Source organism: Tupaia chinensis, unplaced genomic scaffold (assembly GCF_000334495.1).
Source record: "Tupaia chinensis unplaced genomic scaffold, TupChi_1.0 Scaffold000063_1, whole genome shotgun sequence".
Taxonomy (NCBI): domain Eukaryota; kingdom Metazoa; phylum Chordata; class Mammalia; order Scandentia; family Tupaiidae; genus Tupaia; species Tupaia belangeri.
In genome coordinates, this window is record NW_006159521.1 from 9,450,423 (window position 1) to 9,477,820 (window position 27,398).

The 27,398-nt window shown below is 39.3% G+C and overlaps 1 protein-coding gene across 11 annotated transcripts in view; it reads right to left on the bottom strand.

The window, feature by feature from the left end:
• The window catches only part of TCF12 (transcription factor 12), a 479,077-nt gene that overhangs the window by 19,992 nt on the left and 431,687 nt on the right, over positions 1–27,398 (bottom strand). For 5 of the 11 annotated variants that reach the window (XM_027766014.1, XM_006141788.3, XM_014581904.2 and 2 more), the window contains 5 exons: positions 19,751–19,824; positions 18,690–18,761; positions 17,775–17,981; positions 3,910–4,021; positions 2,412–2,574 (listed from right to left, as the gene is read on the bottom strand). In XM_027766014.1, coding sequence (XP_027621815.1) covers positions 2,412–2,574; positions 3,910–4,021; positions 17,775–17,981; positions 18,690–18,761; positions 19,751–19,824 — 628 coding nt within the window. The remainder of the gene's footprint in view (positions 1–2,411; positions 2,575–3,909; positions 4,022–17,774; positions 17,982–18,689; positions 18,762–19,750; positions 19,825–27,398) is intronic. The other 6 variants (XM_014581901.2, XM_006141789.3, XM_006141792.3 and 3 more) reach the window with 3 other exon arrangements.

Below are 27,398 nucleotides of genomic sequence, written 5' to 3' on the forward strand. Positions count from 1 at the left end.
GCAGGAATGAGAACCACCTCAAGATCCAGAGAACTCCGTGACCTCACTAGGGTCAAACAATGAGAGAGAGTTATCATAAGGAGAACCCAGGTCAATGGTCTATGGAAGCAAACATCACGGCGTATCTAAAAGTACCATCCTAACGGTCACTGCAGGACTGAGTGCTTACTGCATGCTAGCTGGTATGCAAAGGAGTTCAGATGCGCTCTTTTCAAGCTTTAATAGAAAGTCTCTATTTAGAAAAGAAAGAACTAAGTTCAAAGAGCCTTAACACCTGTGCTAGGTCATTCGGCATGTATGTGAAAAACCCAAGGTTCAAACCCAGGTTAGCCTCACTTTGTCCTGAGGTCATGTGATTAACCTACCTCATATTACTAAACGATCACATTGCACCGCTAAATTTCTGATGACCTGTAATACAGGTCCATGAACTATGGCCTGTGTAGTTTGCTGATCCCTGACCAGTCAGATGAAGAGTTGTAAGAGGAGGGAAGATGCAATTTATTTTCATGAGAATTCCATTAGAATAATAAAATTATGAGAATTAATATGTTCCAAAGGAGTGGTCTCCAGATTCCCTCACCTAGTTTTTACTTCTTCATGCCCCTAAGAGTTGAGTGTAATGCATATTAAATTGATAGTACTAAAATTTTACAATTTCAGTTTTTCCCCAAGAGAAATGTTTAAATGTTGAAAATAGTGAGAATATCAAATGGCTAAAAGATCCTTTTAAGTGTGTGAGTGACAGAACTATGCTGGTTCTTTTAGCTTTATCTACGAGAATAGATGGTAAATAATACTTGTAATACTTTGTACCATAATGTAACACACACGACAATGTTTCAGATGTAAGTATTTGTATGAAATATAAACATAGTATTGATAAATGAATACACATGTCAAGAAATAGGATGTACCTCTGCTTCCTCCCTGTCTATGAAATAAGTATAATTATCTGGAATTGGTACAGTGTGTTTAATTGGAACCAAGATAAACAGATTATCATTTTTGTAAGAAAAATTACTGTTTCTTTCAAAAAACGAAATAGGATGTACCACAAGAATCCTAAATCATCTTACTTTAATACAGAATTAGAAGAAAAACCTAGAGGCCAGCAGGAGGTGCAGTGGTTAGGGCACTGGACCTCCCATGTGGCCAGTCGCAGTTTGAGTCTGGCAGTGGGTACATGTATGCCCAAAATCCTGAGAGGAGAAGGGACTGCAGCATGGCCATCCCCGTGGGGGTTGATTTTTTGCTTTCTGTCTCTTTGTCTCTCTGGCAAGCATATGCACCTATAGCAAAAATCTCTCAAGAAAAAAAAAATCTGAAAGAAGAATCTGGAAACGATTTGAAACTAATATACTAGCTGCCTATATCCATACTTCAAAGAAAGGTCAAGTCCAATCTCCAGAAAACTTCTGACAATACCAGTTTTCCCGGAGTACTTTCTTTCTCACATTTTTCTTAAATTATTACTTAAATCAAGAGTCGGCAAACTTTTACTGAAAAAGTACAGATGATAAATGTATTCAGATTTGTGGGCCACATGGCCTCTATGGCAACTACTCAAATATGCCAACACGGCACAAAAGCAGTCAAAGACAATATAAAAACGAGTGGGGGGTGGTAGTGTACCAATAAAGCTTTATTTATAAAAATAGGCGGTGGGTTGAATGGGCCTATGGACCATAGTTTGCCAACCTGGGGCTTAAATCCTACAATGGAGTCTTACCATCTGTTTGCTCTTTTATTTTTTCCCCTCTTCAGGTTTTTGCCATAGGGTGTGTGTACCACCAGAAATAGAGAGAGGCAAATTGTATTAGTCATCTAAATTTCACATTTTTCAGATGAGAAATCACACTCACGGGTGATGGCCATGTCACAGTCCCCTCTCCTTCATTCTCCTCTAGGGCTCTTGGGTAGGCACGCACTCATACCTTGCATTGATTTTCAAGCCGCTGGGTCCAGGACTCGAACCACCATTGGCCAGTTTGGAATCCAGCACTTTAGCCACCATGCCACCCACTGGCCCCTTACTTAACTGTTAAATATATTCAATTATTTATTAGTTGAATATTCCTATATGCATATACTGCCCAGTTTAACTTGTTTTAGCTATTTTGCCCTCTGTTTTATAGGCTATAACTAACTTGAGGGAAGAGATATAATTCTTTTTTATACGTAGATTCTAAAATGGTGTGGTATTGCTACGATGGAAGACATAATCCTAGAGTCAAACCTTGATGTCTCCTTGTAGAGACGCTTTGAGGATTAAATGAAATAACATATATAAAAATCCCAAAATAGTACCTAGAACACAGCTAGCAGCTAATAAATTCACGAAACTGTTCAACTTCCCAAGTATTTTCACCCATAGCAAATGAGTGAAATTTCTGGATGCTAGCAAATACCTTGTTCTGCCTCTGGATGAAACTTTGATGTCTTTCTGGGAGGATTCATCATCTGATTTCATGTCATCTGATGAAGGAGGTTCATGAAGGTTTTCATCCTTTTCTTTGTTTTCAGTCTTGATTTCTGTTGGAACCACAGTTCCAGACTGACTTTGCAAGCCACCTAACAGAGGAGCAAAGGAACACCAAATAAGCAACCAGACTCATGTGTGAATTAGAAGAGAGTAAGACACTTTCTAGATGTAATGGTTAATGACCTTAGTGGTTTCAGGGCTGGAAGGAAAACTGATGATTCAGGGAAGTACACTTAGAACCAGGAAAAAAAAAAAAGTCTAAGAGCTTTTTAAATGATTTTTACAGCATTTGTATTTAAGATGACAAGCCTGACTCTGATGGTTGGTCTCACCAGGCACTATTTAACAACTGAACAAGGTAGGAGAAATCTGACACATTTTAAAAACTAACTTCTACGGGCCAGCACGTACTGTGACAGTTGAGGTGCTGGACTCTCATATGGCTAATAGCGGTTCAAGTCCTGGACCTGGTGGCTTGCTTTCTCAAAACCTTCTCTTTCTCTGTTGAATTGAAAAACAGTAATAATAAATAAAACTGAATAAATAATTTTCTTTTATTTTTTTAGAGAGATTTTTGGTATAAGGTGTGCATTCTTGTTGGAGACAGAAAGCAAGGAATAATCCTCCCCAGGGGGGTGGCCATGCCACAGTCCTTTCTCCTCCATTCTCCTCTTTAGATCTTGGGCATGCATGCACATGTGCCCAGTGTGAGTTTTAAGTCACCGGGTCTGGGACTCAAACCATCGTGGACCATATGGGAATCCAGAAACGTAACCATTACACCATCTGCTGGTCCCAAATTGAATAAATAACTTTAAAAAAATTAAAAAAACTAACTTCTAAGTTGCTTCTAAACTTATCATTTTCCACGACAAACACAATAAAATAGGTGTCATAGTCTCCCATAAATGGGAGAATTTTATTTCCATGTTCTTAATATTGGCTATGTATTTGTACTTACTTAAAAGGACTATTAAAACATTGATTGCAATTTGCTTTTAATCACAATTGTTCTCTCTTCAATTAAATTATAAGTTCCAAATAACAGCTTCCATTATTCAGAGCTCTCAGTATATCAAAAAATGCCCTTCTCACCTCCTGTAGAGGCCAGGAAGGTTCATGGGGGAGGGGATGTGGTTACATAGTTAAGGAAGAGAAATGACAGGAGCAGGTAAAACCATAATGAGCAAATTCTGAACAATGGTGTGCACATGGCTCCACCCATCAAGAACCATGCAGGACTGTCCCAGCCAGATGGGCCAGCCGGGGCCCTCCACATCCACACTCCTGCAGTGGCACCACTGCTTGGATGCCTCTACCTAAGATGACCTGATTCACAGATGTCAACCCTGTGTGAGAAAACTGGCAGTGTTCCAAACGGCATTTCTGTCTGTATTACTACTGAAAACCAACGATAGTGTTACCTCTATAATTCTCTTGTGTTTTATGATTCAGGTCTGTGCTTGAAGCAGTAACGGTACTAGACAGGACTGAATGATTGCCATTGAGACTGACAGTGTCTTCTCGAGTTCCAACCTGAAGAAATCAAACAACAAACAAACAAAGAAGGTCAAGGTAGTTCTAGGGGCAATGAGTGTCCATATTCTTTTACTGAGTTTATTAGATAAAGGGATTTCAGACATCTAAATTTCACATTTTTTCAGAGGCCACCCTTCTGGTTTCTGGTGGGGATTTCAAAATACTTGAGAACAAGCGTTATCGTTTTGTTTCTCTTATATTTATAATTTATGTGTACATGCAGACAATCGGAAGCTCATGCTCCACCTCACTTCTCCGCCCCCAAAAGGGGCTGGTCATGTGTTGATTGTTTTTCCTTCAATTCTCCATCCCACCAAGATCCTGACATGCAAGGACTTGCCTAGCATGTTGCTACCAGGGCCAGTATTTGAACCCTGGTTGGCTGTTTGGGATCTAGTTCTTCTGCCCAATGCTTAACTGCTGTAACTAAAGGGGCCAGCCCAAACACTGCTTTTGAATTAAACCAAAATGCTACCTTAAAAAAAAAAAGTTTTAGGGTCAGCGGGTGGCATGGTGGTTGAGGTGCTGGACTCCCACATGGCTGACCATGGTGTGAGTCCTAGACATGGTGGCTTGCTTTCTCACTTTAATCCCACCTCTCTCTGGTGAGTATCAAATTAAAAAAAAATAACAACAACAATGATAAATAAAATTAATTCTCAAAATAAAAAAGTTTCTTTCTTTCATTAGATACATAGAGGGAGAGAAAGAAACACAGCCCTCACAGGGTCTTTCCTTAAGCCTTCCAGTCAGCCAGGATTGGGAACATGCACTGCCACTCCCAGTGTGCTTAGGTAGACCTAGGACTCGAACCCCGCGCCTTCCCATGTCTCCATTGTCACACGGCAGTGCCCCACTTACTGCCGGTGCCATCATGGCTGGGTCGAAAATGTTACTTTTTTGAAAAATGGAAATTCTAACTTTCAGATTTTAAATCCCACAGAGCACTGTGTGGAAACAAATGAGCTGAGAGAGAGAAAGCAGTCTACAAGCCATAAAGCAGTACACACTGCACGGTCTATTTATGATCTCAAAACCTACTTCATATACTACCCTACAGATATCCAAGTACACACAAAAGTATCACTCAAATACTACTATATTCCAAGTAATGGTATTTACCTGAAACCTTGGCACAACCCACATTAATATATATAATACCTTAGTTTTATTTCCTCTGTCTCACCTCAAAAATTTAAAAAGAGCAACAAAGGCAGTACAACATTAAAGTAACCTAGAACAAAGTTTTTACATTGCCGGGCAACAAAACCACCATCTGTTTTTTATTCTTGCCTTTAATCAAATTTACACAATTCTCAGTTAACCTGAACTACTGAGGTAAAAGATAAACACCACCGAGCATTCAGCTATTGCAGTACTTTTAGAAAAACTTGTTACAGATGAAGCCTTTTATGAGAACGGTAGCAGACCTGTCAACTAGAAGATTAAGCCTTTAATTAAATAGGTTTATTGCCTGGAGTTATACACGAGAACCACTGTTTTTCTATAAATCCGTCAATCCTAGTAAACTGCCAAGCTCCGAATCCCTTTTGAGTAATTAATATAGGTTTTATCTTTCATGACTTTGTAGGGATTCTACCCTAAGAGGTATAAAATTCGCCTCTGCAAGTTTATTCCTTGGTTTCCTGTGAGCTAAGCAAAAGGAACCAAAGCAAAGTTTTAGGCAATGCAGGCCATTTGGCAGTCTTATTAAAATACATCAGTTCTTTTCTTAAAAAACAATTTATTTAATTTTATTTATTCATTCATTTATTTTAATTTGACCAGAGAGAGGCAGAGAGAGAGAGAGAGAGAGAGTTTTTAAAATTTGTTCAGAGAGAGATACAGAGAGAGAGAGAGGAAAAGGGAAAAAGCAAGCCACTGGGTCCCGGACTTGAACTGTGTTCAGCCAGGTGGGAGTGTCCAGTGCCTTAACCACCATGCCACCTGCTGGTCCCAGAAATACATCAGTTCTTTCCTCACACTTTTAAAAGAAATGTTCGTCCTTTACCCTTATTCTCATCTTTAGTGTATGTTTAAAAAACCCACTTGAAGTATCCCGCAGCTAACTTTTAAAATTATTCGAGGATTAGTCACCACTGAGAATTATGTGTGTCACTGCTCCCTTGGATAACTAAGCACTGACTATACCCTTTTTCTAAGCTGCATAATTTCATCATGCATTAGAATAATAAGATTCTAAAGCTAGGAAGGAATAGGAACTAGAGCAGATTTCCATCCTTGTCCCACCTCAGAAGGCTGTCTTTAAACTTTGCCCCTCCCTGCAAACTTGAGAAAAATCTAAAGAACTAAACTTAACAAGCAGCAAAGTGAATGATGAAAACCGTACTCAAGAGAGAAAATTATTTTTAAAGTGCTTTATGAAATCCTGTCGCAGGGGTATCCTGGTGGTATTTATTAACATACGAGGGTGCTTTCTAGCTAACCATGGACTACTCCATCACTTATAAGGAAGGTCTGTTCAAAATCCCACCTTACGAAAACAGATATGGGAGAACTAAAATAGACAGCTGCCAATTTACAGAACTTTAGCAGTGTCGGCCTACTGTAAATATAAAGTATCACTAGAAACTTCTTGAAAGGCTGAGGAAATTGCTGCAGGATAAGTAAAAGCTTATATATTGGTGTTTATAATAATGTAGACTTAAAACTTATGCTTTTTTTCAAACGATTACTTTATTTATTACCATTATTCTTCAATTTTGATATGAGATAGATATATAGAGAGATAGAGAGAGAGAGAAAGAGAGAGAGAGAGAAAGCCGTTAGGTCCAGGACTTGAACCATGGTCGACCAAGTGGGAGTCCAGCGCTTTAACCACCATGCCACTTGCTAGTCCCCAAATTTATGATTTTTTATAATACGTGCTAATTCTGTTTTCATCTAGTATTTCAAAGTATTATACCAAGTAAATGGAAAGGAAATATGCTTTTAGAACTTAAGCTTTTAAGCATATATCTGTTCACTGTACAGCATACACATCACACATGTGAAACTCATTTTACAGCTCCTATGTAAGACAACACCTCTGAACAGAAACAAACTGAATTTTCACTCAAAGTCATGACACATCTGCTGAATTATGATTTCATTTTATTTCATTAGAATTCTTTGATTTTTCTGAAACTCAGCTAATAAAAAATGTTCTATTACCTCTTTTCTGATGAAAAGCTTGGCAAACGTGAGATCATTAACTCAATGATAAATCTTGAGGATTTTGCCTTTCCTTAAGGAAAATTAGAAAGGTTGCTCGACTGGTTTCAGGGTATACATGCCGGCAAATATTTTTGTCTCTATGGAACACAACAAACTAAATATTTTCTCACCTCATCCTTTATTACCAGCCTTCAAGAGAAAAAATTAATTGGCACACATAACAAAAACATAAGCCCTTAAAAAATAGCCTCAGACTAGCAGAAAGCTTCAAGTCTGGAGCTTTTCATGTTAATGGAGTTAGCAGGAACTTTTTCTTTGTAACCTGACTCCTCTTACAAAGGGCCCTCATATATTTTCTGGAGGTTTTGACTTTTGCAGTTCTTATAGTTCTCTTTAACCCTTGCTCACCCAAGCTCCCACATCTTCCCTTTAATCTGCAACTCTACATTCAAATGGTTCTGTCTACGCACACAACAGGTGTATAAACAGTTCTTTGTCTGAGCCTAGAGCCTGTGGGGCCAGCCAGATAGGCCGGTTTAATTGTTCACCTCGTTAGCATACAGCTGACAAGCTGCTGCTGCTGGGAAGTATAAACCCCTTGGCCTGTATGCTCTAAATTTCAATGATTATGAAGAGCCCCATCTCGGAATAAAAGACCCACCCCCATTAAATGACATCATCCTGCATACTGAATCTTCTCAATCCATGTACAGCCATACTTCATGGGAGCATCCAACAAGGGACTTATTTTCATGTAATTTGGCCAATGGTTTTAGCACTCACAATAGAAAAATGTTAAATCTAATTAGCTGATGAATAAGAGGCTTTGTGAATTAAAGGACAGACTGAAAAGTACTATGAATTCCTCTCTGATTTTGAATTCTGTTCTAATAATTTGTACAATTTGTACTATTCACCGAATACTAATGATTTAATCAGTATTAATCAATACACTGATTAAAAGGAGTTTTATGCTAGAAACTTAGTAGTATCCCATTTGCTACTGTCCCTTTAAAATGATGTATCAATAAATATATATATAACCTCTATGGTTTTCAAAATTTTACAGGTTACCATTTTGAACAAGCTTGAATTTTAAAATGTTACCAAAACTCTTAAAAAGCACAGACATGTGGTCTTATGGAAAATAAAATTTTAAAAAGTCCTCATTTAGGAAAAATATTGATTAGAAATAGTAAGAATGATTAAAAGTAAAATCCTATCCAACTGAAACCTAGACATACAATTTTACAGTATACATAAAAAGTTATATTACTAAAATTAAACATTTCCAAATGGAAGGTTAAAATAATTTCAAATTTATTTATTTATTTATTTTAAATTATTTATTTAATTTTATTAATTATTATCCAATTTGACCACAGAGAGACAGAGAAAGAGAGAGAGGAAAAGTGAGAAAGCAAACTGCCAGGTCAGAGACCTGAACCATGCTCAACCATGTGGGAGTCCAGCACCTCTACCACCGTGCCAGCTGCCAGCCCCAAATTTATTTTTGTGAGTAACAAAAATGCTGATAATTTTGAATGAACTATTAGCCTATTTTGTTTGTTTCTGGTTCTTTTTTTGACCTGTTGGTCTTAAAAACTTAATCTTGGGGCTGGCAAGTGGCGTGGGGGGTTAAGGGCGCCAGACTCCCACATGGCCGATCACGGTTCGAGTCCCGGACCTGGTAGCTTGCTTTCTCACTTTCTCCCTCTCTGTCCTTCTCTGGTTAAATTAAAATAAATAAATAAAGTTAAATAAAATAATTCTTAAAAAAAAAACTTAATCTTTAGGTCTCTTAGAACTAAGAAAAATAATTGTTTTAGGATTTAGAAACATACATGATTTATAATTTTAAATCACTGTATAAGACAACTTTAAATTTACCATTTACTTTTTTTGGGGCCACTGGACACAAGCACTCACCAGAGAGACAGAGAAAGCAAGGAAGTGCCACGCATGGGGAAGATTCACGCTACCATTCCTCTTCCTCCATTTCTCCCTTTGGGCAGGCACTCACACATGCCCAGCATGTTTTTCAAGCTGCTGGGAGTTCAGGACTCGAATCGCTGGTTGAGCCATATGGGATCCAGCTGCTTTAACCACCAGGCTGTGCGCTAGCTCCACTTAACAATGTTTAGTGTACTCTCATACAAGAAAATCACGCTTCAGGGCCAGCAGGTGGTGTGGTGGGTATGGTACATGGCTGACGGCGGTTTGAGTCCTGGACTAGAGACTTCAAATTTATGCTGGGTGTGTGAATGGAGGAGAGGTGACTGCAGCAGGGCCATCTCCTCAAGGGGTGAATTTTCATTCTCCCACTCATTGTCTATCTTTCCTTCCTCATGAGGGTACATGCCCTATGGCAAAATCTTTACTCACCCCCCTCCCCCCAAAAAAAAGAATGCCGAGAAGATGGATAGTGTATAACGATAGTGTATAAATCAATACTATCAGTTGTAGATAATATTACTGGCATAATCCTGTTATAACTAAAAATAAGAGGTTTTCAGTAACAGGGCTATTTTTTTGAAGAAACATAGTATTTTTTTTTTTTTTTGGAGAGATTTTCACTGTAGGGCGCGTGCGCTCGCCAGACAGACAGAGAGAGACATAGAGACAGAAAGCAAGAAATCACCCCCCAGGGGGGATGGTCACGCCGCAATCCCTTCTCCTCCATTCTCCTCTCGGGATCTTGGGCACGCACGCACACGCGCCCGGCGTGAGTTTTAAGCCACCGGGTCCGGGACACGAACCGCGGTCGACTACGTGGGAGTCCAGCGACATAGCCATTACGCTAACTGCTGGTTCCCACGAAACATAGTATTTTGATTAATGTGTCCATGTGGATTTTTAAAAAAAATTATTTGTTATTGTTTTTTAATATGACAAGAGAGGGAAAGAAAGAGAAAGAAAGTGAGAGAGCAAGCCACCAGGTCTGAGACTCGAACTGTGGTCACCACGTGGGAATCCAACACCCCAACCACCACACCACCTGCTGGCTCCACGTAGACTTTCTCCTACTCAAAGTTATCTTGATCACTGAGGTCTGCACTGCAGGTGGGGAGCCAAGCCATCTGGACCACTTTAATCCACCATCAACTCTTGTTCTTTCAGTTCCATTGCACCTTGGCTCACCTCACATGACACAACCACTTCAACCAAAGTCTCCAACTAGCCATTAAAACAAAATAAGCAAAAAGCTATATGATATTAAAAAAAGAAACAAGGGCCAGCAGGTGGCATGGTGGTTAAAAGTGCTGGATTCCACATGGCCTACAGCAGTTCGAGTCTCAGACCTGGAGGCTTACTTTCTGGCTTTCCCTTTCCCTCTCTGCCTCTCTCTCGTCAAAATGAAAACTAATGATAACAAATGGAATTAAATAAATAAATTAAAAAAAAAAAGAAACAACATACCAAGCTCCATTATCTTCTTTGGGAAGTCAATTTATGTCCATTATTATGGTTATGATTATTACTTTTAATTAATTTTTAAAATTTAAAGAGGTTTTTGATATAGGGTGCGTGTGCTCACCAGAAAGACAGAGACAGTGAGATAGAAAGCAAGAAATCACCCCCCAGGGAGGATGGCCATGCCTCAATCCCTTCTCCTTCATTCTTCTCTTGGGATCTTGGGCACACACGCACAGGCGCCAGGCGTGAGTTTCAGCCACCGGTTCCAGAACTTGAACCACGGTCGACTACATGGGAGTCCAGCGACAAAGCCATTATGCCAACTGCTGTTCTCTATTATTTTTGTTTTCAATTTGCTATAGGGCATGTGCAATCACTGGAGACAGAAAATAAAAGTGAAAAAACACTCTCCACGGGGGATGACCACACTGTAATCTCTTCTCTCGGGATTTTGGTTCAGCGAGTTTTCTAAGCCTCCAGGTCCAGGACTTGAAAAATGCATTTGGTCATGTGGGATCCAGTCACATTAACCACCACCCCACTTGGCTGGTCTCAATTTATGTTCTAAATCAAAAATTGGCAAAGTATATAGCCTGTGGTCAACTCTTACCCTGCTGGTAATTATTATTATTTTTAACAAATAAAGGAGTCTGTTTTTGAAGTAAAGTTCTATTGGAATACAACTATGACATGAATACACATCTGTATTCATATTGTCTTTGGCTGCTTTCATGTTCAAGGTCAGAGTTCAATTGTAACAGAATATATAGCCTGCAAAGGTGAATACACAGGCTCTTCTGACGTAATAACTGAGCTCCACCCTACAACTACGTTGTTAAGTGAACTGGTTGATAATGCAATAGATATTGAGTGATACCATGCTAGAATACTGTAATTCTATCCATATAAAAAGTACACACTAGATAAGCACCAGAAAGTGACAAGACACATCCACAGCACAGTAATATAAATCTGGTGTAATCATTTTAATTTATCCTGAAGATTATCATGGGTACACAATAAAGTACAGATCTACAGGGCCAATCAGGTGGTGTGGTGGTTAAGGTGGCTAGAGACCACATGGCTGAGTGTGTAGTTTGAGTCTCAGACTTGGTAGTTTGGAAAATATGCTGGGCATGTATGTGAGTGTGTGTGCCCAAAATCCTGAGAAAAGGGACCGCAGGGGTGGACATCCCCTTTGGAGGGTGATTTTTCCACAGTCTCTCTATCTCTTTGGTGAAGGCACATGTACTATAGCAAAAAGCAAAACAAGATCTATAAATGAAATACGTAGTCTTACATGACTGTGAATGTTTCATGGGTCCCCAACACCTGGGCCACAGACGGCCCATGGCCTGTTGGGAGCGGGGTGGGGTGGGGTGTCACACAGAGGTAGGTGAGTGGCTGCCATCAAAGCTTCACCTGCATTTACAACTGCCTCTCATTGGTTGCATTCATGCTTAAGCTCCGCCTACTGTCAGATCAGCAGCAGCCTTAGATTCTCACTGAAGCATCCCAATGTGCCTCTGCAATTCCAGTCTGGCTTTGAACACAGTTGCATTCTAGTTGCAGGAAAACATGCTCAGAGCTCCAACTGATTCTGCATAGTGGTGAACTGCATGGTCATTTCGTTACATTATTACAACATAATAATAACAGAAATAAAGTGCATGACAAATGTAATGAGCTTGAATCATTTCAAAACCATCCTCACCCCTACCCATGGAAAAATTGTCTTTCATGAAAGTGGTCCTTGGCACCAAAAAGGTTGGGGACAACAAATGCAATGGAATATGAATCAACTGGGAACAAGAAAAAGACTGAGAAAGGGTATTCTTGACACTCACACAGACTGAGAAAGGAGATTCCCCATGCTGGAGATCTGGTTCTAACGTTGAGTTGTTAAACAAGCAGGTGGTTAAGTGAGGAGTGACTGTATTCTGTAGTTGGTCCTTTAGAAAAAGTGTGCTGGGTCAGCCAGTGGTGTGGAGATAAGGTGGCTGGGTCCCACATGGCTGTCTAGTTTGAGTCAGGGATCTGGCACCTTGAGAAACAAGGCAGGTGCGTGTATATGCCATGTCTAAAATCCCAAAAGAAGAGACGGAGGAGAAGGGATTGACAAAATCCCAAAAGAAGAGATGGAGAAGGGATTGAGGCATCAACACTCCCCAAGGGAGCTGCTTTCTTACTTTCCTCCTTTTATCTCCCTATCTCACTCTGGGACGCACACACACCTTTTGGAAAACAAAAACAAAACCAACACAAAACAAAAAGAAAAGCTCAAATGTGCTGACCCTCTTCTAATGCCAAGAGAGAAAGCACTATCTTATTTAAGCTATACAGTTAGGATGCTGACTTACAGTAATAATGCCCATAAGAACAAAATTTTATTCCAACAACGCTATTCTAATGTTACATGAAATTCCTAAAATGATAGCTATATTTGAATAATTCTGTCTGCAAGAAACTAATGGAATGATGAAAAGTAAATGATTTTGTTGAGAAGCAATGCTGGTAAAAAAAAAAAAGTAAATGATTTTGAAAAAAGCCAATTTCACAAATTCTTTTTTTTTAAGAGTTTTTTTTTTTTTTTCTACAGGGTGCATGCACTCTCCAAAAAGACAGTGAGAGACAGAGAAACAGAAAGTGAGAAATCACCCCGCCAGGAAGGATGGCCACGCTGCAATTCCTTCTCCATTCTCCTCCTGGGGTCTTGGGCACCTATGCACACACGCTTGACGTGAATTTAAGCCATTCGGTCTGGGACTCAAACTAAAGTCGACTATGTGGGAGTCCAGCGATGAATTTAAGCCACTCGGTCCGGGACTCAAACTACAGTCGACTATGTGGGAGTCCAGCGACAGCCATTACACCAACTACTGGTCCCCAATTTCACAAATTCTACATGATGATATAGACCTGCTGATAAACTTATATTCCTATGATCACTTTATAATTCTGGCCACTTAGCCTCTACCTTTAGGATCCTAAAAACAAATAATTTATATTTATACAGGGAAAAGTGTATTAACTGCTGTACAGTTAAACAAGACAAAAAAACTGATTTCAGAATGTACAACTATGATTTCTTAGATACAATCAGGAGAATACATGGAGTTGATAAAGGGACAATAAAAGTAGAACAGTAACTCCTGAAGATGGTTGGCAAAAGTTGCAAAAATTTGTGCCCCAGATCACAGACCAGTAAAAATGTTACGAAAGAGTTGACTCTAGAGAGGGGATAGATCATGTAAGCATAGATGTTCCAGCAGTACTGGTGCTCAAACCCTCAGACATGGGTAAAGTCACCAGAACAAGAGAAGAGTCTCCCTCTCAACAGCATGCTTAAACTCAGCTGGGAGAGTCATAAGCAGACCAATCTTTATTTCACTGCACCCTCTGATCTTTTTGCTGAAGCTAAGGACTGAGTTTCACAGTTAAAAAGCTTACATTGGAAAGATGGGAGATGAATACTGACTCACCAGCGGAGTCAGATTTTGTAAGCTAATAACTGTATTTTGAGGGTAAAGTCTGGCAGAAACAACTAACCTCTGCTGCTAGGAAGTACTAGCGACTATGTGTGGATGGGGTGTTAAGAGCAGATGATGTCTAGCAGATATCCAACAGCTCTGTGTTCCTAGCAAGGTTCCAGTATTGAAGAGGAGACCTGGATAGACAGAGCACTGCTTGGGCTTGGTTGCTGTGGCACTGATGTTGCTGCTCAGACTAAACCAGACTCACTTCACGTTTCAGGAGACTTTTATCCCTAGATTATGCTGAGGCTTATCTCTCTCTCTCTCTTTTTTTTTTTTTTAAAGATTTTTGCCATAGCATGTATGTGCTCACCACAGAGGAGAGAGAAAGAGGGGCAGCCACACCTCTCTCAGGATTTTGGGCACACATGCACATATGCCTGGTGTGATTTTCAAACTGCCAGGACTCAGACCAGGGTCAGCCATGTGGGAATCCAGCTGCATTACCTATCATGCCACCTGCTGTCCCCAGGTTTTTCCTTTCTAAGAGTATCTCTCTGGGCTAGTGCCATAGCCTAATAATAAGAGAAACTGGACCTTACAGGGCTGACTGTGGTTCGAGACCTAGCTCTAGTAACTAGAAGAACACACTAAGTACACGCATGTGTAGGATTAAAATTCTGACAAGATAGATAAGTGGGGGAGAAAGCAGGTATGGTAGTGTGACTACGCCCAACTGGAGGGTGCATTCTCCCTCTCTTTTTCTCTTTTTTTGTGCCTTCTGGCCAAAAAAAAAAGTGTGTGGGGGAATATATCTGGCAATTTATTTGTTGATGTTCTGAAGTAGGCAGCACACTCTTAAGAGGACATAATGGGAGCTATTGTCTTAGTTATTACCTAATGAAGTAATACCTCTACTTTAAAAATAAGTAGATTTCTGGTCAGCCCCATAAAAATTGAGTCCCACATGGCAAACTGCATGGTTGAAATCCTGGCCCGACTGGTAGGAAAATTATTCTGGGCACGTGTGCATGTGCCCAAAATCCTGACAGGATGGAGAAATGGAAAAAAGGCTGCCATCATGACCATGCTTCACTTAAGGATGCTTTCTCCCTCCTCTCCTCCCAGAGAGCAAACATGACTTTTCTGACAATCCAATATATAAACTATTGCAGCAAATTATCTGGAATAGAAGCAGTTAGCCAGTAAGAATAAAAAATAACTAAGAGGTGAGAAATAAGAACTGCAATGTTGCAGTTGAGATCAACTTATTAGGATTCAAGTAAACTGATTTTCAAGTCATTCTTATAAATAGTAATAGTTCAAAAATTATTAATTTGCTACTTTACATTCATTTATTACTCATATGACAAATGCTATCTTATTTTATATCCTCAAAATTATGCCATTACTACTGTGATAAGAATAACCCCATACATTTCTATGAATTTAGTAATTCATAAATGTTTTCATACATTTATTAGCTATTCAATAGCATTAAAAACTAACTTAAAAAAGCCTAATTTTCGAGATTTCCTAACATTAAAAAAAAAAGGGGGGAGGTTTGGCTCTGTAGTCTAGTGGTTAAGGGAGCCATGGGCCAGATTCTCCGTGGCTACCTGCAGTTCAAATCATGGTCCCGATGGCGTGAAGCACACATTGGGTCTAAGTATATGCATGCCCCAAATCTCGACAATAACATAGATGTGGAGAAGGGACTGTAGCATGAACATGCCCCACTGAGGATGCTTTCTCCCTCATTTCTCTCTGGTAAGCACATGTGCCCTCTGGTAATAAAAAAACAAAACAAAACAAAACAAGACAAACAAAAAACCTGGTTACTAAAATATGCAGGCATCTCAAGTCAGCCACGTTGCTGAAAACACTATTCTTGGAGTACAGGCAGCCTTACTTGATGTTTACTTCAGAAGCTCCAGAATGAATATAAATGGCTGTATTACATATGAACGTGAAAATCTGGAACCAATCCTGTTTTATAGAACACAAGCCTTTAGCACTTGGGGTGCCTAATTATTTCAATGATAGGTAACTTTGAGCCTCGATCACATGGCTTATAGCTAGAAATCTGTTTCATAAGAGAATGTTTCACAGCATGCAAAAACCTTAAAAACCATGCTATAAACATACAAGCACATGGTATCGGTTAAATAAGAAGTTCAAAAAGAATGTCTCTCCTTTAAAGACAAATTGGATATAAAATAATGTAAGATATTTAACAAAGAATTTTTGATGTACAAAGCTGTGGAAATCTACATTTCCCCCTTTAAAAACTATGTTTTTTAAAAGATGGGTTAAATTATTTTATTCTTTATTTTCTTTTTTTGGTTACTTAAATTACTGCTTTTTCTCTCTTTCTTTCCTTCTTTTTTTTTTTTAGAAGTTTTTCCCCCTAGGTGAAATGGCCACACTGCAATCTATTCTTCTCTTGGGATTTTGGGCACGCATGCACACACATCAGGCATATTTTCCAAGCCGCCAAGTTCAGGACTTGTACTACACACTCAGCCTTGTGGGATCCAGCTACCTTAACCACTACACCACTGGCTGGTCCAAATCACTGCTATTCTTAAAACTAATCCCATATTTTTTTTTCTTCACTTAGGAATAAAGTTAAGGGGCCAGAAGGAGTTACAGTGGTTAAAGGTGCTGGACTCTCACAGAGCCAACCACGATTTGAGTCCCAGACCTGTTGGCGGCTTGCATTCTCACTTTCCCTTTCTTTCTGTCTCACTCTGGTCACATTAAAAATAAAAATGAGGGGAACCAGCAGTTAGCGTAATGGCTATGTCGCTGGACTCCCACGTAGTCGACCGCAGTTCGTGTCCCGGACCCGGTGGCTTAAAACTCACGCCGGGCGCGTGTGCGTGCGTGCCCAAGATCCCGAGAGGAGAATGGAGGAGAAGGGATTGCGGCGTGACCATACCCCCTAGGGGGTGATTTCTCGCTTTCTGTCTCTATGTCTCTGTCTGTCTGGCGAGCGCACGCGCCCTACAGTGAAAATCTCTCTAAAAAAAAAAAAAGATAATAGGAGCCAGCAGGTGGTGGGGTGGTTAAGGGCACTTGACTCCCACACGGCCGACCACGGTTTGAGTCTAGAGGCTTGTTTTTTTTCTTTCCCTCTCTTTCTCTTTCTCGTTCTGTTCCTCTCTGGTCAAGTTGAAATAAATATATCACTAAATAAAGTAAATAAAATTATCATTTGAAAAATAAAAAGAATTAAGTTTAATTTTGAACCTGTCTGTACATGTTGAAATTTTTCTATTCCTTTTGCTACTGAAGGCTGGTTCCAAATTATAATTCATAACTTTTCTAGATCAGAGCCCCTAGAAATTTAGTCTCAGTTTATCACTTTTACTATTCAGACTTCCTACTTACTTTCTCAAAGTAAAAACTATTTTGCCAACTATTACACATCTGGAAAAAAATGCAAGTTTAAGATAAAATGATCTCTGTGGAAAGTTCCTATTTTTTTGCACATGGTCATAGGAAGACTTGTTAGCCACTTAGCCAATTATCTTGCTCGAGTTGATAAAGGAAATTCTGCAAAGCCACTATTTACTTTCTTTTCAAAAAGGAAGAGTCTTTCCCCCAAAGATTTCATGAAAACCATTTAGGATAATAGGCATTTGGGTCATTACAAAAAAAGATGAGCACCAATTTACCATTGAAGTTGATCGACTGCTTGTAACAAGGCTTGATCCTCCATAGTTTGAATTGAGGCTTCCGATTGGTGCATTATGGGATGGTCCCAATAAACTGTGTATGTCACTGTGACCAGCAGGCAAACTGGTGGAAGGTCCCACAGCATGGTTCCGTAGCACATGGATAGCGTCATCCAGTCGGTCTAAGCGATCCTCCATTCGAGACTGCTGTAAGGAATGAAAAAAACATGAAGGTTACTTCTGGTATCTGTTAAATTCATTAAATTGCTATGTTTCCTATTTTGGGATATGTGGAAGATAGCAAATGAAATGCATTATCAAGTAGCTTCAAAAGCAAATGCCTACACTACCAATCAACAACAAAAAGGCTATCTGTCATAGACTACGCTAAACTTTCACGTCTTCAAAAACAAATCAGCTTTATAAGATGAATTCAGCAGTCTACCATGAGGTTCTATCTTTTAGCTTCTAAATATGAAGGCTCCTATGTTGATACTCAGTTACAGTTGATAAAAAAGATAACCTGTACTTTAATGCTGATCTTTGAATTATGGCAATTTGGGGAAGGGCCCTCAAATTCATTAAGTTGTAACTTTAATTTGAATAAAAAGCATACCTGTCTTAATGATGAACATATCTAGATATGCTTTTTGACAAAACTGAAGAAATGACATAGTCTGTCTATGGACACACACATGCCCCATACACAAACATATTAGAATTTTAAAAACCAAAAGCACATGCCAGTAGAGCTCTTTTAAAAAGAATCACTCTCACAACATAAGAGACAAAAGTCTATTCTTACACACCGTTACAAAGACTTTGGAGTCTGTACAACTTGAAGATTTTTAAATGGATAATGGAAAGTATAATGAATTGAAACACAAAAAAGGCACCATCTAAAAGAAATAGTACCTCACAGACATCCTTTAAGAAGGACATTGCATCTTGCAAATGCTCGTGAAGTTGCTGCTCAACTCGATTTTTCTGGCAAAGTCAAGACAGAACAGGAGGCAAAGCACAGGTTAAGATTAACTCCAAAAGAGATGAGGAAATAGCTGATGTGCATGTCAGCATAATATGTTAGTAAAGTTAACGCGGAGATCTGAGAGATCAACTTGTATTAAGGCATGAGAAGGCTGGGGTTCCACAGGGAAGTTACAAGGTTAGCATCTAAACAACACACATTGCTCATATTTGCTTGCAAAATACATGAGAAGAAAAATTTCCTTCAATTTAAAATGTTCTGTTAGTCACAGAAAAAGAATGTTTCTGTTTGTACTCTGGAATTACCAAATAATAACATGATTTAGCATTCCACCAAGTCATCATTATTTTGTTTTTATTGTGCTTTAATTCTGGGTTACAAATGTGAGCATACAAAAGTAACAGCAGTTAACATTCTACCGCAAATTCTTTATGCTGGAGTACCTAGAAACTTCCTTAATTCTACAGCTTTGTTTGTTAAATGATGTTTTGCTTGGATGATTTGTCTAACACATTCTTTTTTTTAGTAAGAAAATACAGGAAATGAAAATAATGTTCATTTAAAAATTTCATAAAAAGTAGCATCTATACACAGTATCAACCCGAGAAAGTAAAACATAACCATTTTGCGTGCTGGATTAAATATTCTTACTTTTACTCATCTATCGATTTTTAGCTGTTGTCGTCTATAGAAGTATAAAAGTATAGAAAAGTTAAGCCCTAGATTTGTCAAAGAAACCAAAATCCCATAACACTATTTTAACACCAGCTGTCCTGACACCAGAAGCCTTATGTTTTAAAGAACAGATGGCAAAAGGCACACCCAATGTGTCTTACATTGTTCAACTAAATCAGGCCATTTGTTAGCAAAGAATTCATGTGTAATGCTATCCTACTGTTTCTTCATTGTTATGCAAGATTTACTAAAGAAAAAAAAATAAAACAAACTCCAAACCATCACATAAAATTGACCTATAAGAAACTCTTACCAAGGAGTGGAGTGAGTTTTCATAGCTTGGGGATGAAGGAGCTTGTCCTCCAGGTCTGGGCCACTGGCTGGTACCTGTTAAAACCCAAAAGCACCCACAAATCTGGGTTAATTCGGAGATCTTGTGAATGCTCTGATATATAAAAATACTCAGTTAACTGTAAATAAATTTACGTGAATATTTCTGCTTGGCCTTCAGCATAGTACTGGCTACTTATAAGCCTGTTTTCATTACTAGTACAGCAATGTACGGGGAAAAAAAGAAACACAGAAAAAACTATACTTAAGACATTTTTATGTTTGCATACTCTTTAGACTGTCCACATGTACACATATCTTCAGGAAATGTACTTACAATGTACATATTCTTTTATTCTGCTCCCCCTTCCAAGGTTTGACAGTTTTTGAATATACTATCAATGCCTATGTTAAGATTCACCTTATTCTCTACACCATAATTTGCTTAGCCACAATAATCTCAATGTTGGGCATTTTGGTTGGTACCAATTGGCTATAATAAATACTAGTAAACATTACTGTGCGTATTTTCGGAGTGAGGAGGGAGAAATCTGTCATGAGAATAAAGAGCTTTTTTTTTTTTAAAGGTTTTTGCCACAGAGCATATGCACTCACTAGAGAGAGACAGAGAGGGGGAAGTGAGAAATCACCCGGCAGGAGGCATGGCCACACATCACAATCCCTTCCCCTCCATTTTTCTCCTGGGATTTTGGACATGTATGCACACGTGCTTTGCGTGATTTTCAAGCTCCCAGGACTTGAACTGTGTTCGACCACGTAGGAATCCAGTGCCTTAACTACCACGCCACGCACTAGGTCTGGAAAAGTGGCATTTTTTAAAATTAAAGGGTCTGAACATAGTTAAAATCCTTAATTCATGAGGCCAAACTGCTTTGCTGAAAGGATAATATTAACTGACAGTGCCTTTAGTAACACAAAGATGAACTAATTTTAAGCAACTGCAAATGTACCTGGGATCATTTGTTAAAAAATTTCCCAAAAGGGACCAGCAGTTAGCGTAATGGCTATGTCGCTGGACTCCCATGTTGTTGACTGCGGTTCGCGTCCCATACCTGGAGACTTAAAACTCATGTCGGGCGTGTGTGTATGCGTGCCCAAGATCCTGAGAGGAGAATGGAGGAAAAGGGATTGCGGCGTAGCCATCCCCCCGGGGGGTGATTTCTTGCTTTTTGTCTGTCTGTCTGTCTGGCGAGCACATGCGCCCTGTAGCAAAAACCTCTCAAAAAAAAAAAAAATCCCAACATAGTTACACAAAACTATAAGTGTTTAATTCAGAAAATATAATTATAAAATTTTTGATAAATATGGCTTGTTTGATGTTAGGAAATTAGGCATACAATAAAAAACAATGAAGGGAGCCAGCAGGTGGTGTGATAGTTAAGGGGCTGACTGTAGTTTGAGTTCTGGATCTCGCTCTCCCTCCCTTGTTCCTCCCAACCTCTCTGGTGAGGCACATGCCCTATAGCAAATTAGGAAGTAATAATAACAGGGGCCAGTAGATGGCATGGTGGTTAAGGAAGTAGACTCTAATATGGCTGACTGTGGTTTGAGTCCTGGACTGGGTGGCTTGCTTTCTCACTTTTTTTTCTCTCTCTGGTCAAATTAAAATAATAAAATAAAAAGTACTAATAACGGGACCAGCAGATGGCATAATGGTTATATTGCTGGACTTGCACATAGTCAACTGCAGTTTGAGTTCCAGAGCTGGTGCCTTAAAACTCATGCCAGGCGTGTGTGCATGCGTGCCTAAAATCCCAAGAGGAGAATGGAGGAGAAGAGACTGAAGCATGGCCATCCCTCCGGATGATGATTTCTCACTTTCTGTCTCTCTGTTTCTCTCTGTCTCTCTGGTGAACACATGTACTCTATAGCAAAAATCTCTCTCTAAATAAATTTTTAAAAAGTAACAGTTATAAAGAAAGTTAAATAATTATTTAAAAAAATTAAGATAAAAAAAACCTGATATGGGCTGGCTTAGGAGCCTAGTAATTAAAGCAGCTGGATCCCACATGGCTATCTGTTTAAGTCCCAGACCTGGGGGCTTGAAAAACATACCAGGCCCATGTGCATGTGTGCTCAAAATCACCAGAGGAGGAAGAAATGTAAGGCAAGAGATTGCCGCATGACCATCCCCTATGGGGGGTGCTTTTTCCTCTTGCTCTCTCTCTCTTACTGGTGAAGGCATGTACTACCCTCTAGAAAAGAAAAAAACAGTAGGGGGCAGCAGGCAGTATGGTGGTTAAGGTGCTAGACTCCCATATGGCTGACTGTGGTTCGAATACTAGACCCAGCAGCTTGAAAATCAGGTCAGGCACGCATGAGAACAAGAATCCTGAGAGGAGAAAGGAAAAGGGACTACAGCATGGCCATCTCCCTGAGGGGTGATTTCTCACCTCCGCCCCCAGTTAGCACTATGGTAAAATCTGAAGGAAAAAAAAGGGTAGGTACAAGTTCATGGTAGACATAAAGGGAGGGGCTGGCAGGTGGCATGGTGGTTGAGGGTACAGGACCATATGGCTGACTGCAGTTTGAGTTCCAGACCTGGTGGTTTGCTTTCTCACTTTGCTTCTCTCTCTCTCTCACTCTGTCCCTCTCTGGTCAAAGTAAAATAAATAAATAAATAAAATAAAGTTAAATAAAATAATTCTTTAAAAAAATAAAGGGGAAAAAGATAAAGACATTAAGAAAGCAATTCACCCCCAGGTTGGGGAGAATTTTTTAATGGTCTTCCCAACATAGCTTAAAAAAACAGACTAAACAATACTTATTATTTCGTAATTGTACATATGACATTATTTACAAAAGTAATACAACTTCTCTGTTATTCCAAGAAAACATAAGGCAAACTGGAACTACTCTAGTTCATTTTACCTAAACACCATTTAATTACTGAACAACACAACAACTTATTCCTATCAATCATGTACAATTGTAAGCTGAAAAGTTGGATACATACATAGATTTCTTAACTAATTAAATGCATTCTGATGTGATTATGCAAATCCATTTTAAATATTAAAATTCTTTTTTTTTTTTTTGAGAGAGACTTTTGCTATAGGATGTGTATGTTCGCCTGAGACAGAGAGACAGAAAGTGGGAAATCACCCCCAGGGGGATGGCCATGTTGCAATCCCTTCTCCATTCTCTCTCAGGATTTTGGGCATGCACACATGTGCATTTGAGCTGCCAGGTCCAGGACTTGAACTGCAGTAGACTACACAGGAGTCCAGCAACATAACTGTTATGCTATCTGGTGGTCCCTAAACGCTAAAATTCTTTTTTTTTTAAAAAAGGAAAAGTTACGTACTTTAGTTAACAATTTCGTTTTTATTTATAAGCAAATTGTAAAAAAAATATTTTAGGACCACTGAAGGTTTCCAACAGACATACAAATGCAATCATAAATCAACCCTATAAATTATGGACAATCTAATATTGTTCACTGAACCATAAGCTGTGTGCTAATTTTATAATTAACAATGAGTGTAGCAACCAGAAAAACTCAGTAATTAAAAAATTCATACAGAATCATCCAGCAGAAACTGTACCTTGGGTTTTAGCACATTAATAGTTTCAAGGAATTAATACAGGGTTATGATATATCTTTTATAAAAATTATTTATTTTAGGGACCAGCAGTTAGCGTAATGGCTATTTTGCTGGACTCCCATGTAGTAGATTGCAGTTTGAGTCCCAGACTCAGTGGCTTAAACTCATGCCAGGCACATGTGCATGTGTGCCCAAGATCCCGAGAGGAGAATGGAGAAGGGATTGTGGTGTGGCCATCCCCCTGGGGGGGTGATTTCTTGCTTTCTGTCTCTCTGTCTCTGTCTTTCTGGCAAGCACCCTATAGCCAGAAGCTCTCAAAAAATTATTTATTTTATAAGAGAGAGAGACAGAGACACACCTTTAACAGAGTCCTAATGCTGTCATCTACCCTCAGTCTCAGTTGGTCCCACATCATGGGCATATATGTCCCTGGCATGTTCAGGGAGGTCTCTGGACTCGAACTTGGAATCTCCCCATGTGGGTCAGCCTTGAAGAGTGTTCTATTATCATTGTGATACTATCTAGCCCTCAAAATTAAGAATTTTATGTGCAGAGGTCAACCCTAATCTATTTTTTTTTTTTTAGAAAACCTTTTTGCTTTATGGTATGTGTGCTTGCCAGACAGACAGAAAGTGAGAAATCACCCCCTTAGGTGATGCTCATGCTACAATTCCTTTTCCTCCACTCTCCTCTTGGAATTTTGGCACACATGCCCATGCACCTGGTGTGTTTTAAGCTGCCACGTCCAGGACTCAAACTATGGTCAGCCAGATGGTAGTCCACCACCTTAAGCCACTGCTGGCCCCATAATCTATTTCTTTTTAAACTTTTTGCTATAGAGCATATGTGCTTGTTGAAGACTGAAAAAGAGAGAGAGAAATCACCCTCTGGGGGAACAGCCATGCTACAATCCCTTCTCTTCAATTCTCCATTTGGGATTTTGGGCATGCACACACACACGCCTGGTGTGTTCCCCAAGTTGCCATGTCTGGGAGTTAAAATGTACAGTCATTCATGTGGGATCCAGCCACCTTAACCTCCATGCAATCTGCTGGCTCAATCATAATCTAATTCGAAAAAGACTGGAAATAATTAAAACATTTTTTTCCTTCACTCCTACCCTAATCCCTTGAGTGGCCTGTCTGTGACAGTTACCTGATCATCAAATACCTTAATGTGTATAGAATATTAACACAAATTTTATGTATAAACATTTCAGCATTGTCAGCATGAATCTGCTTCGCAAATCAGGCAGTTTCTGTGGTTCTTCTCTGGCTTTGTGCTAAGAAATCAGATGTGTACACTAACTTACTGGGACAACAAGTCATCTACATTCATAATTTTAAAAAACTTTATTTATCTATTTCCATTTGTTATTATTAAGTTGACCAGAGACAGACAGAGAGAGAGAGAAAGGAAAAGCGAGAAAGCAAGCCACCAGGTCCAGGACTCAAACCGTGGTCAGCCATGTGGTAGTCCAGCGTCTTAACCACCACATCACCTGCTTGCCCCTTTATTCATAATTTTTTGATGATGATATGAAGAAATTATGCTAAGGACTATTTCCAAGACATAATCTATTAAACTAGAAGAAAATATACACATACCAACACTTATTTTTATTATAGATTGGGATATCTCACTGTAATGCACTAGGTTAAAAGAGTTAACAGGTAAGTCACTGATATCTGTTTGAACCTCATATACAAATGAAAAAGTATTCTCAGTCAACAAGATCATCCCAAAAAGTTAGCTCTTACAGAAAAAGATTATAAAATAGACCTATTTGACATAAAAATTTACTGAAGATTCCCAGAAAACATGTTAGCTGAGTAACCATGATAAGACAACTGCATTATAATGGGTTAGAGTATCTGGGAAGACTGATCACTAAATCTAAAATCCATCTATTATTTTTGACCTGCTCTCACTTTAAGTGAGACTTGGTATTTTACCTAATTATAGTTGTTTATCAATTTAGCAAATAGACACCAACCTTTTATGTGGTTGAGAGAATTCTTAGAACCTTCTACTACATATTTACTTATTTGGTTCATTGCTTCTCTTTGTAATTTATCCTAAACTTGAACTTTGATGATTATTCCCCCCATGCTTGCGAAGTGAGTTAATACTTGATTCGTAAAGCAGCACTCACTGAGTGCTTTGCTTACCACAACCTGGCCTCAGCCAACCTTTCAATCTTAGGGTTTCTTACCTCTGTCCACAACACGCTCATTATCAGACATCTCAGAGAACTCTGGGTGCACAGGCCTTGTACTTTCACGCATCTTTGTTATGTTCTTTCGTTTATACCTAGAAAGCTCCTTCTCCTTTTAACATCCCATTATTTGGAACCAGCAGCTAGCATAATGGTTACATCGCTGGACTCCCATGTGGTCGACTACAGTTCAAGTCCCGAACCCAGTGGCTTAAAACTCATGCCAGGTGCATGCGTGCCCAAAATCCCAAGAAGAAAATGGAGAAGGGATTGTGGTGTGGCCACCCCCGAGGGGTGATTTCTCGCTTTCTGTCTCTTTGGTCAGCCTGTATGTCTTATAGCAAAAAATCTCTTAAAAGAAATTCCATTATTCAGGGACCCTATCTTGAATAGGGTTTAGAATAAGTTTTGATGGCTATTTTTTCATGTGTTCATTGCTCCTTTTCTCAACAAGACTAAAAACTCACTGAAATCAGAAACTGATTTCACACCATGCACGTTCACAATTGGTAAAAATATGCCTCACTGGAGAAAGGAAGAGAAGGGATTGAGGCTGGCCATCCTTCCTGGGGGGCGAGGGGAGAGGTGATTTCTCATTTTCTGTCTCTATCTCTCCAGAGAGCACATGGTCCCTATAGTGAAAATCTCTCTCCCTCTCTCAAAAAGAGAAAAAACAAAAAACAAATCTAAAAAAATTTAAAATAAATATCTCACTGATTAAACTACCCCAGAATTTCTCTATTTTTTTCTGTGAGGGTTCCAAGAACTGTTGTGACTACCACAATTACTGAACCTTTGTATTCATTTATATCCTAGTAGGAGGTAAAGAAAGGCAAAGGGCAAAGGACGGTTTTTCTTATCTGCCTTCCACCATCCCTTAGTAAACACATTCTCGAAATACAAGCACCTGTGTTTTCTTGAATGGCAACTTTAATAGATAACTATTCCTTCCTCTCTCCTAGGTTACTGCTGGAGCCCTGGTTTTGTTCACAAGGGAGTTGGGGGTGCGTAGGTCTATCCTTTCCTAATATGAACCCAGAGAGTAATCCTATTCTTATCTCTTGGGATAAACCTGATGCCTAGGACACAGTGGTTCCACTTCTATTACAAGCAACTGAGTTAGGCCCAAGGATGGCCAATGAGACATGAGGGGAAATCTGGTGAAGAGGCTTCTTGAAAAAGATTCTTAAGAGATGCAGAAGAGACAGTCTTTTTTCTTCTACTAACACGATGTTCACATGTTATACCTTGAACCACTCTTGCTACCAGGCTGAGGGAGGAGGAACAGCAAAGGAGGAGAGCAGGAGTCCTCATAGATGTGGCCATGATTTTGCCTACTATGAGCTTCTAGTCACACAAGATAACAAATCCTCTTTTTGTTCAAGCTAGCTGATGCAAGAGTTATTTTTTAAGGCTAAAGCATCCTGACTGATACAGTATTTTAGAAGCTTCTTCAGAAGCAGTCTCTAAGTAGAAATGCTATGCTTGTGATTTAAAAAGTTCCCAAAGGAAAAAAAAGGAGCCTTGAATGAGGATGACTGCCTCGGTAGGTGCCTCTGTGGCTCTGCCCCTATGTGCCTGTCCTAATCTAGGTAACAGGCCATTGTCACACAGAAGAAATAATTTCTACTCACTATATAGGAGCTCTGGTTTGGTTTTTCTTTTTCTTGCTGACTATGAATACTTTTTCAGTAGAGATCTCTTTTCTTCCTACTTTCTTCCCATTTCTGCTCTGCCATGGTGTGTATAGTGTTCCGGGGATGTGGAGGTAAGTGAGAAACACTAGGCCCAGGGTATGAGAAAGATGCACCTGCTTAAAATCAATCTCTGATTTTCTGTTTCAG